Below are 19,299 nucleotides of genomic sequence, written 5' to 3'. Positions count from 1 at the left end.
ATCCTTGGCACTGGTGATCATTCAGGTTTAGCAAGGTATTCATTTTTGTATTAGAAAGCTAACAAGAATGGATACAAGAATTTAGTAAAAATGAATAAAAGTGGATTATTTGCATTATCAAACTGGCCACGGTTTGGCATGAATTTACATATTGTGAAGTATATTTATGTATGTCTGACATTTCATATGACATATTATGCTATGCCACACGAATGACTTTGATGAGAAGAAATGACACCAGATATTATTCAACACTTAACATGCTTCATTTTCTTTGTTCTACTTTATTGATGTTTTGTTAGCATTCATATTTCATGACAGAGACAACTCGATAATTTCATGTACCAACTATACTGTTTACATAGATTAATACAATAATAAAGTGTGAATAATTCACATCGCGTATCGCTACGCATCATAAATAAAATTGACTCTGTGTAACGTGTGATTATTGCTCATTGTTAGATAAACAGGGTAACACCTGTCTGTAGATAAAATAGTTAAAGCTTTTTCTGTTTTGGTTTATGTAAACTTTTGCAGTTTTTATAAAATGTCTTTAAATTATGTATTTATCTAACGTCTGTGTGTTAAATCATCTCGCAAATATCAGTATTATTGACTTAACATTAATATGGCCATCTTGGTGTTTTTCCGGAAGTATTCCGGTGGAAGTTGAAGTACAAATCGCATGCATAACGTAAATATATGCGATTTTTATATCAATCTTAACAAATAATCTCTCCGTTATGCGATTAATAAGTCCGTCCATGGAACCATAGCTTATTAATACAAATGTACAGAGCAAGCAAGGAACTTGTCATTAACTAATTATTCTACATCAAATTAGAAGATTAATTGTTGTGTCGTGTTAATACTTTGCCCAAGCACCATATAAATCAAACATAAATGTCATTATTTGGTTATAACTACAAGTTACTGATTAGAATTGAATACTTATTAAGACTATTTCTATACGGCACTTCTTTACACATTCTTCACTAAAAAATATTATTCCATGTAGGTCGTGAATTACTTGTTATGGCGAAAATAGCTGCAAAATTAACATTATTTGAAACACTTGAAACTTAAAGTTTTTTCATACGACATTGACGGGTAAAAAAAGTGTGGACATTTAATTCATATTTTTTATGAATGTCTTATTCTTATGTGTGCTTCAAAATATTGCATTTCCTCTTGAGCAAAATATCCACATTCTTAAAAGCCTTAGTTAAGGAACTTTGTTGGAATTTTACATTTACAAATTGATTGATATCTCCACGTCCCACTTTCGACACTCCACAAAATACTGTAGTCCAAAAAATAAAGTCTGGACTATGGACTATGAAGATCGGACAAGCTCAGCATGTTTCGTAGATTGTATACGCCTTCTGGACAGAACGAAATAATAAATTATATTTAGATCTGTCATTTGATATTTCGTTCAACGCTTCCTCGCATAACTTTTATGAACATATCTATCATGGGGTCCGGATGTGTCAATAAGGACTAAACTAAAAATAGGGATTTGGTCAGCAAAAAGTGCATCTTGTGATTCGTCAACAATTATTGCACAGAAGGGTTTTCCATCCACATCATTTCGAAAACGGGTACATTCTTCAGTTGTCCATTGAGATCCGGCTGTTCCCACAACTATCCTCCAAAAAAGATTAAGACATGTACTAACAAATCGACTTTAATGTTCATCCAATTTATAATTCGATGAACATTTTTAGTACAAAACTAATATTTAGCACTTAATTAAATTTATAAGCACTCACAATGATGCAATTTGGCACGATATGCTTGAGACGGGAGTCTTTCGACATACATTCTCCTCAACGGACGCAAATTAGACGCTTCGAGCATAGCATACCTGGATAAACATAGTGCTATTACCTATTTAAATTTAAGAATATGGAATGACCTTGTAAAAACTTACGAGCCATGATCGAGCAGAAATACCATGATTTGAGGATTTTCGTAATTGAATGGCTTAACAACATGAACACTGAAAAAGTCACAGAATTCGCCATTTATTTGCTTATGTATTTATGTACTTCTGTACATTATAGGCTTCCACACAAATTGGAATTGCAATGTTTATTCTTACGCACCGAGCCCAATTTTCGTTGGCTTCCACCTTTGCAGCATAATACCCGTCAGGAATGACGTCTATGTGATCCAAAGGTAAGTTCATTTTGTCATATTCCGTATAAAACTCAGTCATTGATATTTCCAAGCGTCTCAAATTTTCAGATTGTCTGTAATCTTGAATCTGCAAGTATTAATTTTTGCTCCATGTGAGATTAACAGGCAATAATGCACATCAACATATGCACTCATTTGTTTAATTAACTAACAATGAAATTATGAGGTCCCACAGCATTTCGGACTATGACATCCACCAAGTTTGACTTGGACTTTGAGATACCGCTCCCTGATTTCGGGCCGAAAATGGGATCCATAAAGTCCTCTTTGATCAAGATCGGCAACTGTTTTGTCGTAACCACGTCTGTCATAATTTTAAAACAAATTCAGTCAATTTGCATACGAAAATAATCTTTCGATTAGAAACTAGTTTGACCACATTATTTATCACCAATGACTGAATTGATGATAAATAACTCTTGTTTCATACCAGAGTTCGAAGTGTCAGGAGTAGAAGCTGAGGTGAGATTGCTGGACTTTTTGACTCCATTGGTGTTATTACCATTGGCATCGACGGCTATTTCTATTTTGGCACTCCCGTTCATTTTTTATTGCCCTTGCAACCACTTGACGACGTTTCAATAGAAATTGCCAGTAGAGCGTGTGGGCTGAAGAGTCAAATATGTAACGCAGAGTCGTCTTTATAAGTGAGGGTGCAGCAGAATTCTCTGAAGTTTAATCACTCACCACCTACAGATTGAACACAAAAATGTCAAGAGCTTTACTACTTATTGGGCGGATGGATGTCTCCATACAATGCATAATATGCAAATACTGCCGATGAATCTAATCTGCATAGATTCACCGACCTATATCAAAAGGCTTATGGCATCCTGCATAACCAGGTAAACAATATTAGAGTACCCAACTTTAAACCTCCTCTTGGCTCGATGCAGCGTTATTATCGGTCTTATACTTCAAAATAAGGTAGGATTTTATTACATACACCTCTTGTTTGTGCAGGAGAAAAGTAGACTCTGTACTTTTAAATATTTAGAGGAGCAGGACAAAAATTAGCAACTACTCAAAGTAAAAGTGAGATAACTTCATTTTTTTGCTCTCCGCATAATTATCATAATAGCGACTGATATAAAGTCAATCAAAAACCAGAAATTTAACACTTGAGAGAGACTGACCTAAACACAGCCATCCTCAAAACGACACACGACTGATATACATCGATTGATTCAGGTTCAACTATATTTTTTCTGGCTGTAGTTCAAAATCTGCAGCAAAATATTCTTTGCATTACAACAAAGATCCAAGTGCAAATCCGAGTATTCCTGCTGAATGCTTTCCCCACTCGTATTCTGAGATGGTGGGGTTCAATCAAAATGCAGTTGGCCGAGCTGTGAAGATATCCTTCTCATTCGTCCTGTAAAGTCCTATAAACGAGGTATAGGCACAGGAGAATCAATGATCTGTTGAAGCACAAATTAGAAAATGTCACTGCCTTAATACATAATTAATTATGCTCAAATTAAATAAATAAATTCCGCAACTAACCTTCTGCAATTTGTTTAATTCGTTACAATGTGCATTGACCAACCCAGTCAGTCAACTCTAATCGACTGAGTCAGGTTAGAAAATTGTGAAGACTTGCCAGATCCTCGACCAAGTTGGTGCAACAACATGTAAAGGCAGCTGCAATATATAAATGTGCATAGCAAATGGGATCTGTAGGTTTATATGCAATACAAGCAAAGTATAATCCTACTATGTTTTATGCACCACGGTGAACATGCAATAATAACATGCCAAATCAAAACAATGGTCGGCTATGCTGTTAAACATAATAATAATGCATAGAGTCGGTTAGACCTTTGGTTATAATGTGTAAAAACTTTCCTTTAACTTGCATGCACTTGCTTGTACAAATAAGCATGGATTTGTATTTGTTTGTTAAGACTTGCCTGAGCCAGTGACTGCCTAGTGCCTATCTTACAAATATGTATGGGAGCAATGGGTTAAAGAAGACGGGGAAGTGATTTATCAAATCAATAAAGGCATTAAACCAGCGTTTTCATTATGTATGTAAATGCATATGCATTGGCGAAGGATGATCAGCTAACTACTATTTTGCTTTTTTGCTGACATAAATGTAAAGGTATTCATGAAAAATATCAGTAATGTTTATTCATCCTTGAATTTGAAGAATTGTCATTATGTTAATTCTATTGGAATCATTCTCGTTGGAACATTAGTATATGATTACCTACTCAGGAGGTAGACAAGTGAGGTATATATAAATATATATGCATGTGGACAAACTAGTTAACAATTCGGGCATAGGTAAACTGATTTATTATTATTTGAGATAAGGAATCGTAATTATACGTAAGAATGTAAGCCATAATATTCATGACGTATGTGTATGTAAGTATGCATGTGGCGTTGTTGAGAATCTGTCCATAATAAAAATCTCCCATGCTACATGAGGCTAACAATAAGTACAAGGGTTGTATAATAAATAAATAACGCTTAATAAACTACGAGATTAATTGATGGATTGATGATTACAATGAAGCACTCCAGATAACGGGTCGTTACGTTTCAATGACATACAAATAATAGGATCAAAATACGCAAACTTGAATAAATGTCTCAAAAGAAAATTCCACGGTAAAACCTATTTTCATTCGGATGTTGAGTTACAGGTTCAATTAAAGTTTTACCCCTGTGGCGAATATACAATTCTTTTGCAAACACGCAAATTGCGACAACAATTCCGCACGCTAGAATTAGGAATGAGCCACTCAAATGTTTCATGGTCAATACGTCGCTCACTCCAGACGTCGCATAACTATTATGCATCGTAGCATTCGATTTCCTCCTCCAAAATTTCCTTTCCGCTGATACAAATTCCTCGTCTAATTTCTTCCATTTGTTTAGCAGTCCTGAATCCATAGCTTGCATGATGTAGTTGCTAATCTCTACCCGATAAGTACTCTTCTTCCTCATGAGAATGCCTCCGAGAAGAAAATACGCGGCGGCAGGTGCTTTCACCAGCGGAGTCTGTCCATGTGAGTCACTCAGGTTCTTGTAAGATACGTAATCAACAATATTCGCCCATGAGATACACGCCGCCTTGGAATTAATTGCTTCCTCGAAGCATTTGACATCCGATTTCTCCGTCGTCATACGATTAAAAATTTTGACATATGTCGGGTTCGAAGATGTTTTGAATAACATGACTGCAGCACCAGTGTATTGAAGCACGATTTTAAAAGACGATTTTGACAGGGCGTCAAACGTGTCGGGAGGAACATCTACATTCGGAAATGCGAGGAAAGAGACCAACTTGGATTTGTATGCTGTTAGCAAGACAAGTACAAACAGAAGCCAAAACAGACTCAGCAGCTTCAGGGTCACTGATATTGATGGAGAAAATAGAATATTGTCTCCTTGTTCCACCAAGGAACGAAACATGAACTCCGCCACTAATTTTTTCTCCAGTTGTTTAGAGTTTGGTGGCTGATGCTTCAAAAATATTAGAAACCCTGCAGCCATGAAAATTCCGGACAAGAATAGCAAAATCCAAACTTGAATGGACAATGGTCGATAAACAGCTTTCCAGCTGTAGAAAGGCTTGGGCACTCCAGTGGTGAAAGTGAGCCATTCGTACGTTATGGGGAATGAATACTCGATAACTTCATTACGGGACAGAGTTTGTCCTGCCGCTTGTCCCAGGTCAGCATTTCGTGATAAAAGGTCACCAACTATGCCAATCCAAGTTCCATTCGGAAACCGGAATCCAGTTCCCCCTCCGCTCATCGATGGGAAAAATTCAAGGGTGAAGTTTAGCCTTTTCATTAGCTCTAAAATCACAAAATTATATATGCCCCGTTTGGGCACCCAAGATCCTTGTTCGAACCGAATTTCGGTGAGCCACTTGCACTCTGTTGGCGTACTCATGCGAAGCATTTTTCCTTGAAAATTGACCAAGTAATTAGGGAAAAGGTCTGATTTTTGCTTGGCAGCAGTTGACGGTGATTGCCGTTGTTGGAGTTGGGGCCCACCATTGAAGCAGTAGAAACATGCAGACACTATTTGCACAGGATTTTCTAGTGTGACGCCAATCTTATATTTGATTTCTTGGGATTCTTCTATAGAAATGAGATACGCTTTGAGTGCCTCAACACTCATATGAAACACAAAATAGTCTTTGTTAGTGCCTGCAATTCCACGTAATGTAGAAGTTATCTCAGAAACTTGGTGAACATTTAATGCGTCAATATTAACGATGGAGATCACAACAAGTGTACACTGATGTCTATTTTGATGCAAGTCATTCACACCTTTCATAATATCAGACTGATTTTTGACCTCTAACATAAAGGTCACATCATATAAGAAATGGTTGGCAGAAGTGGTGGCACGATTCAATTCCGTAAAGAAATTACTATTCAGCTTCTCTTGGTCGCTAACAATAACGGATGAACATTCTGCAAAAACGGTCGAAATTAAATTAATTAGGAACGCAGTATCCGATAATGAATCTTCATTTTGGAGCTTGGCATTTGTAAAAGTAACCAGGATTCCACTTTTGGTAAAAATTGTGAGAATCCCGATAAAACAGGTTAGTAGCGTCTTCATGATGTTATTATTCCGGCAGAATTATCCTAATTAGTAATTAATAACTAAATTGAAAGGGTAAAAAGTTGGGATTATTTTTTAAACTAATAATACGTACGCCTTTTTTAAGTGAAACAAAACAGAAAGCAACTTCGGTCACCTTACATAGCAAACTGAATTTGTGATATGCTACGATATGATAGATTTGATACCACAAACGCCTCTGGATAAAATGACCAATTTTCTTAATTGGTTTGAAACCCATCATGCCAGGCCATCACGCAACTGAGATAAAATCTTAGAGTTTTGAAGTCAAATATTTTACCATCATTGCCATCAAACTTTTGGTAGTTTTCTCTTATAATCAGATGAAATGATATAGAGGGATGTCTGGCTGGAGGCTTCTTGCGCCATTATAAGTATTAATTTGTGTGCACATAAAATTCATAAACTGGTTCAATATGAACTATAAAGTGTACAAAAATAGACAGCCATTGTCTTTTGGTGTTAGAATAAGTGAGTAATATTGCCAATTGTGTAAGGTGAACTCTAAATAGTGCAATGGTTTTACGACGAGTACCAAGTTATACACACATAAATATGTGAATAATTAGAAATTTAATTACGTAAAAAGTAGTATCTGAGACTGTTTAGAAGCTTAATAAATCTGCATTCTTATATAGAAAGTGAAAACAAAAACAAGGTCGTAAGAAGAAAATTGTCATTGTCAGTCTTAATAATGCATTGTCAACAGTAGTTCCATTACTGGAACCAAGAAGGTTTGAAGCCGATAAATTCAATTGATAATTCATACGTGTCGCTTGCCTATTTATTTCATTACTTCGCAAAGTACATACGTTATATAACCGTTCTCCTTTGGCGTCATTTAGAATTTCGAGAATTGGTCTCACCACAAGTGCAAGTTGACATTCATCTGTGCCTAGTTGTACATGTACCAGTGACTTGGTTATGTTAATGGTTTTTCTCGTTTAGTTAGTTCGAATTTGTATTTCATCAATTATAAGAATAGCAATGATAAGATCACATATGATGACATGTACAAACGGACTGACTAACCGAGCAATAAATATCTTTGATCTTCACACGCAGAAATACAAAATTCGGAGAAAGTTGCCTTGCAATGTGTCAAACAAATTGATTTCTTTCACCCAACTGCTTCACCCACATGCATAAAATAATATTTCCAACTTTACACATAACCGTGCCTTCGTACCTGAGCACGAGGGAAAAGACTGGAAAAGTAAAAAGCTTAACAACTTTCACCATAAAACCAAATCAGCTCATACAAAGAGCTTTAGAAGATAAAAACTGCTTTGAATTCGGCAAAAGAGCAATTCTCAGATGCAAATTTTCTACTTAAAATTTTGCAGTTCCGCTTTTCTTTAATTAGAGGGAAAAGGGAAGCCATAGCTTTTCGAGACAAAAGGGAATTTCAAGTGAGAATTTTATTCCTTCACACATTTTACCCTCGTAATTGCGACATCGCTTCCATCAAAGGGATAAAGATAGAATGGAATGAAAAATACTTATACAAGTGTAAAAATATGTCACAGTTATGAATATCTGGTCGTTCAGAAGGTCAAACGAGGTTCAAGATCTCAAAAAATTCTATAAAAAATTGTCAAATCTTATAGGTATACTTACATATTTGGTACTTGTACATTATACTCATTCACACATCATCTGGCTTGCATTTAATTTAAGGGAACTAGAATGTGGACTTTTGTAAACTATTTCCTCTGCCCTTTGTGCTGAATGTGGGGAATAATGGGGCGATGGGATGAGGTGGGTGAGTGAGTGAGGCGTGAATGAATGCTGCTGGCAGAGAAAGTGGTTCGAATGAGAACAAAGAGGTTAAATGAGGAAATTGCGGATCTTGGAGCAGTGTGGCTTCTCCGTGGTGTTGGACTAATGAAGGTTTTGGCACCGTCTAAGCCTTTGAGTCACCAAGTCGTCATCATACCGCACACATACCGTCGTCCTCTAGTCCATGCAGGATACTAACCTGAGTTCGCCCAGTTCCTCAGTACTTTAGATTAACTGCCACCGCCATCAGTTCCAGAGTAGTCAGACCAGATTTGCCTAGCTGTAGTCCTGACAATTTCATAAACTGTGTCACTTGGTCCCTCTTTCAAAAGTCCAAATATCATGCAGAGAAGTTTTACTTCAACATTTTTCTTTTTTGGAAGTATGTAATGTGTTGACCTCTAGAAAAGGGATGACTAAATGTGTCCCAGCCAACCTAGTTCGTGATGATATTCAGATGCATCACCGGATGCATGATTCGACCAAAATGTTGATATTCTGTCAGATCGTACCGACATAACACGAGTTGTCCGCGTTGAAGCAAGACTTTGACCGTTTGGCCCAGACTTGACAATTTAACGTTTTAACGCTACATGGATTTCTGTTCTTTAACTTTCTACTTTGCAGCTGAAATTACACCAGATTGGTTTGGTCCAGAATGGTGACCGCCGTAAAATTCAGAGAATTGCTGCAGAAGCTGGCATAATGAGACTGTTTTATGACCAAAGGACTATACATTACTTATCTGAAGGCCTTTCCTACTTATTCTCTTGCTATTGGTCTTCTGTTGGTTGAAATTTAAGAAATTTCTACATTCCCATGCTTGGCGATACTTTGGTCGCAATAGGAATTAAGCAACTCGACTCTGAAAACTGGCACTTCATCCCAGGAGCTTCGTTTGAATTACGAGAATGAGGTTTAATAATTTGAATTTGACATTCGGAAATTGTAAGACGAGACGAACACAAGTAGATATCTGTGGAGTCTGGTGCGTCCTCGCGGTAAGAAAATAAATTGGTTTTCAATGGTGAAATTTGCTGGCAGGATCGATTTGTAGTGAAAGTTGATGTAGGTGAAAGTTTATGGCTCGTAAAAGATGCTGACTACTTTTGGACACGGATTGTTTTCCAGTCTCGCTTTTCAATTCGCCCAGAGTTATGCAATTGTTTGGGATTTGCTTGTTTAGAATGAAATCAGGAGCCGCTTAGAAAAACTATCCCATGTAAATGTGCACCATTTGCTAATAAACACGTATAATATGTGGCGTGATATATTTCATGGTTCCATCAATTCCAGCTCAAGATTTATGTCTGGAGAGAATAATATGAAGCAATTATGTAGAAAATACTCACAATCAGTCAAAGGCTATAGGGCATAAAATAATATAAATGGATTCCTTTTAATGGGTAATTAACCAACACATTTACACTTTTTAATGTACATACACTGTATTAAACGTAATGCAATTCTTTGGACTCAAAGGATAAAATATATAGACACACGCGTATTGAAAATCGAATACTTTTAAAAGTTGCACACGGGTACAATTCAAAGAGTAGTACTTAGTACTTTACTGTTCTTGGTTTCATAAATCACAACGTTTAGGATTAAAATTAATTAGAACACAACAACCTAAGACCAAAATGACAATTAATTGGCACTTAAGTTATTATTACTTTTGTATGGCGAATATCATTGGCGTTAATTTTGAATATCGTTACATATGTATTTGTTTGGTTTTAGGACTTCCGTCCAGTGGTCTTTGGTAAAACTAGAGGGATACTGTTGCTTGGACTTCCGATTTGCGAGTTAAATTGAGTTTCCTCCTCTTCCGAGGTGGTGGTGTCCATGTCAGAATTTTCTGTGTCCCCTCCGATGGTCATGACGAAGAGGCTGGTCCTGGGCGATGGTGATCTGGATGGGCTTGGCGTTGGAGGGCGATCGTGTCCAAGCCACAACGGCAGTCGAGGAATCATATGTCCTTCGATAGACTTGTACTCTGTGAAGCAACTGTTTATACCTACAACAGTGGCGACGAATACGAACATCCCTGCTATCAAATATCCCACGAAGGTTTGAAGGGTAAAAAAAATCACGGCGAAAACCCAAAGGAGTGCAAATAGCACCCAGCGACAAAAGATCGGGCATGGGTAGGAGCCAAATCTGTCACGGCATCTTTCACGGAATCCGTCAATATGGTTTTTGATTCTATACCACAAGCCCATGGTTGATTCTCTCTGTAATAAAGTCAATATTTTTAGTACATGATGGGATTGATTGAAAAATGCCAAAAAGTTTTGCTAAAACCCTTACCTTAAATAAAAATCTTATGAATAGGGAGTAAAATTTCAGTGTTCAAACAGTACTTAATTTATGATTAAACTAGCTACACAAATCAAAATAAAATTGTAGTGCTCCCTGTTGTGCTTATCAACTTCACAACAATGAGAATCGTTCTCCTACTGGAAATTGAACAACGAAACAAAAAACATAATTACATACGTCTACATATATGTATGTACATATGGTCCACTGGCTTGAATTGGGAACCTTCAGAAATATTTGCATACATTTTTTCCGAATAAATGTAAATTTCATTTGCATTTCTGTAAAAGCCATGATTTGCACGCTGTATGTACAAACTCATCATCATTTGCATTGGATGCATTTTAAGGTTAAAGCTATGGACATGTACATACATATGTACATTCGTACATACACACATAGTATCACAACAAGTCAATGTACGGTGTTATGCATATCTCGTATAAAATTGAATGCGCCGTGTCATGTCATAAGTACCTCCATGTTAGAGGGATTTTCTTAGAGCTTAAGGTTGCAAATTGAGTCCAAACCAGTAAAAATAAATGTCAAATGCCAACACAACTATAAAACAAACACAGTTTGAGAAAAGCTGGACAAATTCCTCCAATGCAAATCAAATCAACAAAATAGGCAACACTTGGTAAACTCAACACAAATACTAACTTTTAACAGTCGTCATCCTCCTGACGTGATTTGGCCAACTCTCTAAATTGCATTCCCTTTATTACAATTGTAGTGGGCAAATGAGAATTTGCAAAGACTATGAACAGCATCATGTCGTGCCGGAGTAAATCCAGCGTAAAACCACGAGTATCGTTATTTTTGCGTAGGGAGCGTGCAAATGTTGTACCAATTGTTTGAATAGTATTATAAAATAAATGACACTTGTGAAGCGACTATTTATTTATAAAATACGGTTTTCAATCCATCCAAAAACAAGTTTCCAAACCGTGTGTAGTTGTGCATGCCATGGACAGGCTCCCTTGGATTTCTTTGATAGTGCAAGAATAATAATCCCATTTAGTTTGGTTCTGAAGCCCATTTCATCTCCATTCGCGAAATCTGACCTGCCTAAATGAGCCTGAGTTTGCTCTTTCTGCCTTTTTCTCTTATTGCCAAACACTACTGGGTGTATTACTTTGTGTTTCTTTTGTCTCTATTTCCATAAGATTTGATGCGAGTGTGAGATACAAATGAATTTAAGGGAAATCTTTTCTTTAACTCTGCCCAGCTTTCTTTTCTCGGACCAAATAATAAGAACGGACAACTGCTATCCAACTTCTTCTGAGCGAACGAATATACTTTTTTGGCCGGACTGAAAGCAGGTCTCGCAATTGACTTGCGAGTGTAGAGAATTTTGGAGAAATTTTCAGAGTCGTCCAATGACCATGTTCTTTAGGTACCTCGGTCAACCTGCATCTTGTTATCCAGTAGGTGTGACATGAATTTAAATGCTTCGCATATCTCTCACCAACATTGCATTGCGTATTGGAGCAATTAATAACACTGGGAAAGCACTATATGAATTGTCTCCAGGTTTGCAGACTCTACTCACGTAGTTCATCTTACATTCAAACATTACCATGTATTACTGTTACCAAAAGAATGCACCAAGAACAACAGTCCATTATTTGCACTCGTCCAGAGTATTCAACATTCGCGTTTCTTCTGCAAAGTCATATTTGAAATTTTGAGGATATATTTTAGGTACTAATAACACTTGAACGTTGTATGTCTATAAATGAGACCAAAAGAAGCATGGACTACATATGCATGACTCTAGGTTACATCTCAGAGGAAGAATATTGTCAATTTTTCATAGACGAGGAAAGCGTAGCCATCTGAAAAAGTATTTTTTGTCTCCGTTCAAACCCAGATGACCTCAACAATTTTATTATAATTGTCATTACCTAATTAAATCAGGAGGATCTAAATAATTTGTAGGATATACGAATGCAAATGTACGAATATACAGCTTAAATTGTATATAATTGAAAAAACACTACTCACATTGTACTACATATTTTCAAGTTGAATTAGTGAATTGTCAATGGCACATGTTGATGTACAAGATTGTAGTGGTTTTGCTGGGTTGATTACTTTCCCCATGAGTAAAACCGTCAAAACCTGAGAATCTTCTCTTCCTGACTGAGATTGACCCACTGCTCGACTCTCGTCAAGCAGCAAGCTGGACTAGGACGAGATGTAAAGGAAAAGAAGATTGAAGAGTGTAGTTTAACCCTGGCGTGAAAAAAGCGGAGAAAGTTTCGCAGAATCCCGGATTTCCTCAAAATATCTCACCCACCAACCGAAACCAAAGTCAAAACTCAAAACTGGCCCACTTTCCACGAGCAATCTCCACAATACCAACCCAGAGAGCGTGAAATGTGAAATTCCCCTTTCTCCACTTTTTGAGATATAGATAGGACTCTGTGTATCGCCACATCAAAACAAGTTGGACAACCTCAGTGAACCAAATAACCGAGTCAATAAAAACTCGCTTTGCTTGCGCCATGTTCCAACCATGCTGCAAACTTCGACATGAGGTAACTGGCTGGAAATGTTTTCTAATTAAACGCCGACAAATTATCAGTGATTGTGAAAGCAGGATTCACAAACTTTAATACAAGATCACTCGTAATCAGTCAGCGACTATCTACACTTTTCACGACTTTCTGTAGTCGCATTATTATATTTATAGTTTACAAGTCCGGAAATGAAAAATGCATTATATAAATTATTTGTTTTCTCATACATGAAAAATGGGTGAGAATAGATTTTTTTGCATTCAACATTTTTCAGCCCAGCAGACTCGCACGATACACACATGCAACAAAAGAAAGTTTAAACGTTGGAGTTCAACCGGCGGTATGCACATTACTCTTTTCTGACGGGCCTCCCCTTTTTGGCGATCGTCTCGGACGATTGAAATAGTGTTGCCCTGTTGTACATATAAGCAGGCACACATATTTCAAACCCATGCACGGAAAATAAATGTACTCGGTTGATTCGTGTCATCTCAACTTATGTGAAACTTGAATAAAAATATTTTCTACAAAAAATCGTCACGGCATTGTTGTTGTTCCTCATTTCCTAATTCACATGACTCCAAACGAACATAATATAGCAGGGCAAGAATTGAAAAAAATCCGTTCCGTTGGAACGAATTGTTCCATCTCTTTCCTGCCTTCACGTTCAAAACTCTTGCCAAAAATTTGACTGGGCCACCACCAGCGCAGACATTTGACAGTTTCATTGTGATAACCAGCAACTTTTCTCTCGTTTCTACGAACCATAACCTTACCAACTTTTGATGCACACAGTTTGAATAGAGACCCAACTCCAACTTATGGATTCTTTACGTAACACGATGCAAACAACTTGTTTGGCAAGTGAGACCTGGGTTGGATTGGTTTGGGCAAAACATCGTTAGAGCACTGTGTGTGAAGATTTCACGGCCTAAGGCCAGCAGTGTCGATGGGAGAAAGTGATGGCAGATTCGCACACAGAGTGAGAAGTAGGTTAGACGGAATTGGTGTGGAATAAAAGTGATCCAGCGGATAATGGGGCATCACTGAATGATATCTATGATCGAATAGCAAACAACACACTCATGCATGCACAAATTGAAGTAGGTTCACAAAATTGAGCTGAACTCTTGAACTATACGGAGCACGAGTGAGTGGGTGAGAGAGCAAGTCTGGTATATAAGCACCCCAATAAACCCATTCGCCCCATCAATAACATATTTCCGGCCTTTCTGCATATGAAGTAAAGCATATCATCGCCATTTGGGAATCACCTCGCTGCCCTTTCTCCCGTGAAAGAGGAACGCGGGGTGTCATAAATCGCAAACCGTTTCCTTTTCGAAAATAATACAGACACAATGTGAGTCGATAATGATCCAAGTGTTCACTTCAAAATAATCCAAACTGAAGGGTCTCTAATTTATGTTATTATTCTTAACGTAGTCCAACTATTCTCGGTTTTAAGTTTTGATAGAGTTTATAAGTTGGGATCGGATTGTGCGGGTCTTGTACCCGCGTGGATAGTCGACCACAAATAAAATAAAAGAGATTGTTCAACTCATTGTTCCATGCGGGTAGTAGCAGAAGAGAGCTAGAGGAGAACTAGAGGAGAGAGAGAAACTTGCCAAACTTACTTTCACTTTCACCACCATTTTTTCCTCTTGTTTGGTTTGCACACAAAACCTAAATTCCACTGATCTAGATCCCACCATGCCAAAGGACAAGGCTTGATACCGTTAGCAGTTAAAGTTAGCAGTATGGCCAATACGGGCGGCTTGTTCCTTCTCTGTTCAGTGGTGTCCTGCTGGATGACCTGGTCGACTATGTGGCGGTAGAGTTTGGAGAGAATGAAGAAGAGAGATAATAGAACATTTTGAAGAAATATAGGATTTTCTGGGTGTGAAGAAAGATTATCTGATACAAGAGCCAAAGAAACATCTCTTTCTATCTTTTTCCCTTCGCGGTGGTTCAAGCGACCATTCTTCGATCTACGAAGCGTTGTTGGATGTGCGGATTTAGCTTTGGATTCGGATGGAGGAGTCTTTCTCAAACGCCAGTTAGACCCGAAATGGTCGCGTAATGGATAAACCATAATAAAATATCGATTTACTATCTTCTTCCTTGGTCCAAAATAAGTTCTTAAACGCTCAGTGAAAGCATTCCTAAGCGTATTCACTAACTTATTCAATGGACAGTGTGAATGTTTTATACGTATACAGTTAGCATCCGAGCAGGTAGATTGATAATAAATATGGTATCAACAGACATGGCTTTGTAAGCTGAGTCGTGGACAAAATCGAACGGTCGTTGTGTGTATTTCATTCATCAGATTCAGTTCTTCCGTTGTCCATGTTTCAATAAAATCTGTCTTCCTCTTCAAGTACATACTTGAATTTCATACACCTGAATTTTCTAGATTCTGTGCACTAACATATGTACTATGTATCTGCTGCTGTTGTTGTTGCAACGTATATGGTGAAGACTGATGCCAACTGTCCAACAGACATTGTCCTCACCCTGGTGTTGTCCATTCCTGGAATTGCATTCAGTCACAAATCCAAACTAAACCACGTCTTGGAAACCCACTTTCTTTATCGAAAGTGGAAATCCGTGATAGAAACAACACACTGAATCGATTTGGGACACTTCCATCGAATTCAATGGCATATTATGGCATGTGCCTCGATTTCCTGTTTTCCTCTCAGAACAGAACCACTTTCACTTTTGTCAATGTTCCAGAAGGCGAAAAAAAGGAGATCAGAAGACCTCGTCAATCCGACGCTAACACGATGATAGAGACGAAACCCTCCACCAGATCAGCGTGAAGCTCCATGGCATTTTCAACTCATCCCAAGCGAAATCACGGTTCGATTTTGTAATTAATGTACGTTAATTATAAACCACGTTGGTTTAACTTTGATACAATTTATCTTGGGAGCTTGTAGGTATGTATGTGCATAAAAACAGAAATGACATTCCATTCTAAATATTCGATAAATAAGGGCACTTTGTCCGAATAACTGACTACGTATAATAATAAACATAATAAGGGTGTATTTAATCCAATTGGTTGATGCATGCTGACAGTCACATCAGGGGTATCTGGAATATAAGGCCAAATAAACACAAGGTCCTGAGTGAGTGAAGGATATGGAACGACGGTTTGGGAAAAGTCTTTTGTTTGTCTGTCATCCCGGTGACCAGCTTTAGGACATGTTTTAGAGGAAAAGCACAGAAATGGACGAGTCTCATGTCATCATGCACAGATACACAGATACTGTAATCAGGTCAAACTTTCATTACGTACAGTGTAGACAATGCAGCCCTCTTACTTGTGACCTTAGACTGAGTGACATGATTATATACAATGTAACTAATATTTAGTAAAAAAGGTGCAAGGTTGGGCTCTGACATTCATGAAAGGAAGATGCTACGTGCATCGATTTACTCCAATGTAATGCTGCGGTTGGTCTGTTTCTTTAGGACAGGAGAAAGTTGGGTTCAGTCCCAGATTCCCCCAGTCTCCATCCCGACCCTTTCCTTGCTGCTTCCCAACGTTAGTTGATTTTCTCCAACTCTACCATAAATACTATTTAAAGCTAAACACGCTGTAATAACAAATTAGTATTGAAGATGTGCGTTTAATATAATAATGCAAGCATGTTTGAATTGTACTAATGAGTCAGATGCAGAGCTCTGATGATTGATTGAGAATTATGCACTAAAGTATATGTAGAGAACAGGAACATTTTCATCATAGCCATAATAATAGCGGTTTTATTACACTTTCTATAATGATTACATATTACGTCACAATAAAACTGGTATCTTAACAAGATTATCTAAACAAGGTAAAAAATCCTCTCGCGTCTCTTGTGTACTCTGTCTCCACGACTTGTCTGCTACATACTTATTAGTATTTAGGTGAATCGAAGTCAACCGGATGGATTTGATTTGAAGTTGGGCCCGCATGAAGTGTTAATCAAGTGGGCACGTGATTTTGGCGCGTATAAATTCTGTCCGGTTGACTTTGATGCACCACAATAAAAACTACATTTTGTATACCGTTACAATTAGACGATTGCAATAACACTCTGGCTTCAGTAATTATATTAGATCACGAGGGTACACGAGTGGACTAGACATCGCAACGGGCAAATAACAAGTGATGACAGACTGTATAGTACGCGGTGGTATAGTATTTCGAATTTTGTTAAGTTTGATTTGATTTTAGTTGGGTTTGGTTGCTGGACAGACAGAACACAAGAGGTTTGGCACGCTACACGCAAAAATAAATAAATTACATCTCTGTCCTCCTTCATTACTGTACAGATGACAATTCACAAGCATTTTTTACTGGTAAAATATACGAGCAAACATAATGTGATGCAAGTATGTAGTATTTTTATAGATATTTATTTATATATGGTGGTTTTTGTAGGTATTTCTCGCGTCTAGCTTTCTTTTACACAAATTACTCCCACTCCTTGGAACTACAAGTAAAATACATGTTTCCTATGTTTATGTTTTGTAACGTGTGTGTGTGTGTGTGTGTGCAGACATGTCTTAAACATTTTAGTCTTGGTAAAGTATGACAGAACAGTCAATGATTACATAATAATATTCGTTTTACATAATAAGCGAAATATGTACATACATCTTTATATATATTTATTCTATATAGATCGGACTAAATCGTGTGATGATTTGTTTGGTGTCGCTGCAAGAAACTTACTTTGTTCGTGATAATAGTTCAAGTCAAGTTCATAAAATGTAAAGTGAATTCGACGGATCAAGTATATAGATTTGTTGAAAAAGCTAGAAACAGTCACATTAAAACATATGTACATACTTATGCATAGAGCATTTCTCGTTTACACGAAGTTGAGCATAAATTTAATGGTGTGTGCCTTCATATCTAATAATAAAGACAAAGATATAGATAGCAATATAAACCCACCGAGTATCTGTAAGTACGTAGGTGTGGTAATATAATATATTACGCTTAGAACTTATTTTTGTTAGGATCGATCCGGCAGTAGCCAAGACCGAAAATCCAGCAGTGAGAATTTTAGAAATACGTGAATCAAGAAGAGAAAAACATTGAAATGCTAGAAACTTATATAAGCATATATGCATTATATATACGTAGTAGTAGAGCATGCTGTACATAGTGGCAACATTGATAGAGGTGCAAGTGCAGTTGTATATATACAATATCCAATTCTACATTACTAGTGACTTGTGAGTGGCTTACATTATAAATAAATAAATAAAATATATTTAAACCATTGTAATATTCCTTCTCGCCTTGCTATTTACAGAGGTAAGGGATCCCTGAATGTTGGGATTATACTGCATGTGACTACTCGAATTAGACGAGTTGACTGCTGGGACCGCTGGATGAGATGCCGCCGAGCCCCTTGGAATGTTGTAGTTGTGGTGAGGGATCCCATTCACGAGTCGATACGGAGGAATCCCTGAGTAACTATCTATGGTCCGATAGTTCTCTTGGTCGCTTTCAATCGGAGTTTCATAATCCGTGGGACCACCCCCTTTGGCACTCCGAATAGTGGGATCTGATGAGCAGCTCTCATAGTCCACACTCGTCTTCCGTGCGTTATCACTAATTGATCTGAATGACCTCGTGGATGATCCTGGGCTCCCGTTGAAGTGACCAATTCCACCACCGACATGGTGATGGTGGACATTCTGACCATAGCTGCCTTGCTGAGACGCTGGAACGCCACCACTATGAGAACTTGGAGCGTATGTCATGCTTTGTCGTTTCTCATGTTCACTAAGTAATTGACTCGCAGACCTGAAATTAATTGTT

The 19,299-nt window shown here is 37.5% G+C and overlaps 2 protein-coding genes and 1 long non-coding RNA gene across 6 annotated transcripts in view; all 3 read right to left on the bottom strand.

Annotated features, from left to right (window-relative positions):
• Positions 1-259: 259 nt before the first annotated feature.
• Positions 260-3,872, bottom strand: LOC110863388 (tudor domain-containing protein 7B). The gene is made up of 8 exons (XM_035857367.1): positions 3,715-3,872; positions 3,345-3,629; positions 2,639-2,898; positions 2,361-2,512; positions 2,115-2,275; positions 1,940-2,008; positions 1,779-1,873; positions 260-1,650 (listed from the first exon to the last, which is right to left on the bottom strand). The coding sequence occupies exons 3-8, from the start codon at positions 2,751-2,753 to the stop codon at positions 1,442-1,444; spliced, it is 801 nt and encodes a 266-aa protein (XP_035713260.1). The 5' UTR covers positions 2,754-2,898; positions 3,345-3,629; positions 3,715-3,872; the 3' UTR covers positions 260-1,441.
• A 6,104-nt stretch (positions 3,873-9,976) lies between these two features.
• Positions 9,977-11,142, bottom strand: LOC110860412. Its single transcript, XR_002548961.2, has 2 exons — positions 10,924-11,142; positions 9,977-10,847 (listed from the first exon to the last, which is right to left on the bottom strand). It is a non-coding gene; the product is annotated as an uncharacterized LOC110860412 (long non-coding RNA).
• A 6,069-nt stretch (positions 11,143-17,211) lies between these two features.
• The window catches only part of LOC110858778 (calcium-activated chloride channel regulator 2), a 64,386-nt gene continuing 62,298 nt past the window's right edge, over positions 17,212-19,299 (bottom strand). For all 4 annotated transcript variants that reach the window (XM_022107654.2, XM_022107662.2, XM_035851148.1 and 1 more), the window contains exon 25: positions 17,212-19,284. In XM_022107654.2, the coding sequence (XP_021963346.1) occupies positions 18,747-19,284 (538 nt within the window). In that variant the 3' untranslated portion in view covers positions 17,212-18,746. The remainder of the gene's footprint in view (positions 19,285-19,299) is intronic.

This window comes from Folsomia candida, unplaced genomic scaffold (assembly GCF_002217175.1).
Source record: "Folsomia candida strain VU population unplaced genomic scaffold, ASM221717v1 Fcan01_Sc001, whole genome shotgun sequence".
NCBI lineage: Eukaryota > Metazoa > Arthropoda > Collembola > Entomobryomorpha > Isotomidae > Folsomia > Folsomia candida.
Note: the sequence above shows the minus strand (reverse complement) of the source record. Positions and strands in the feature narration are given on the sequence as shown.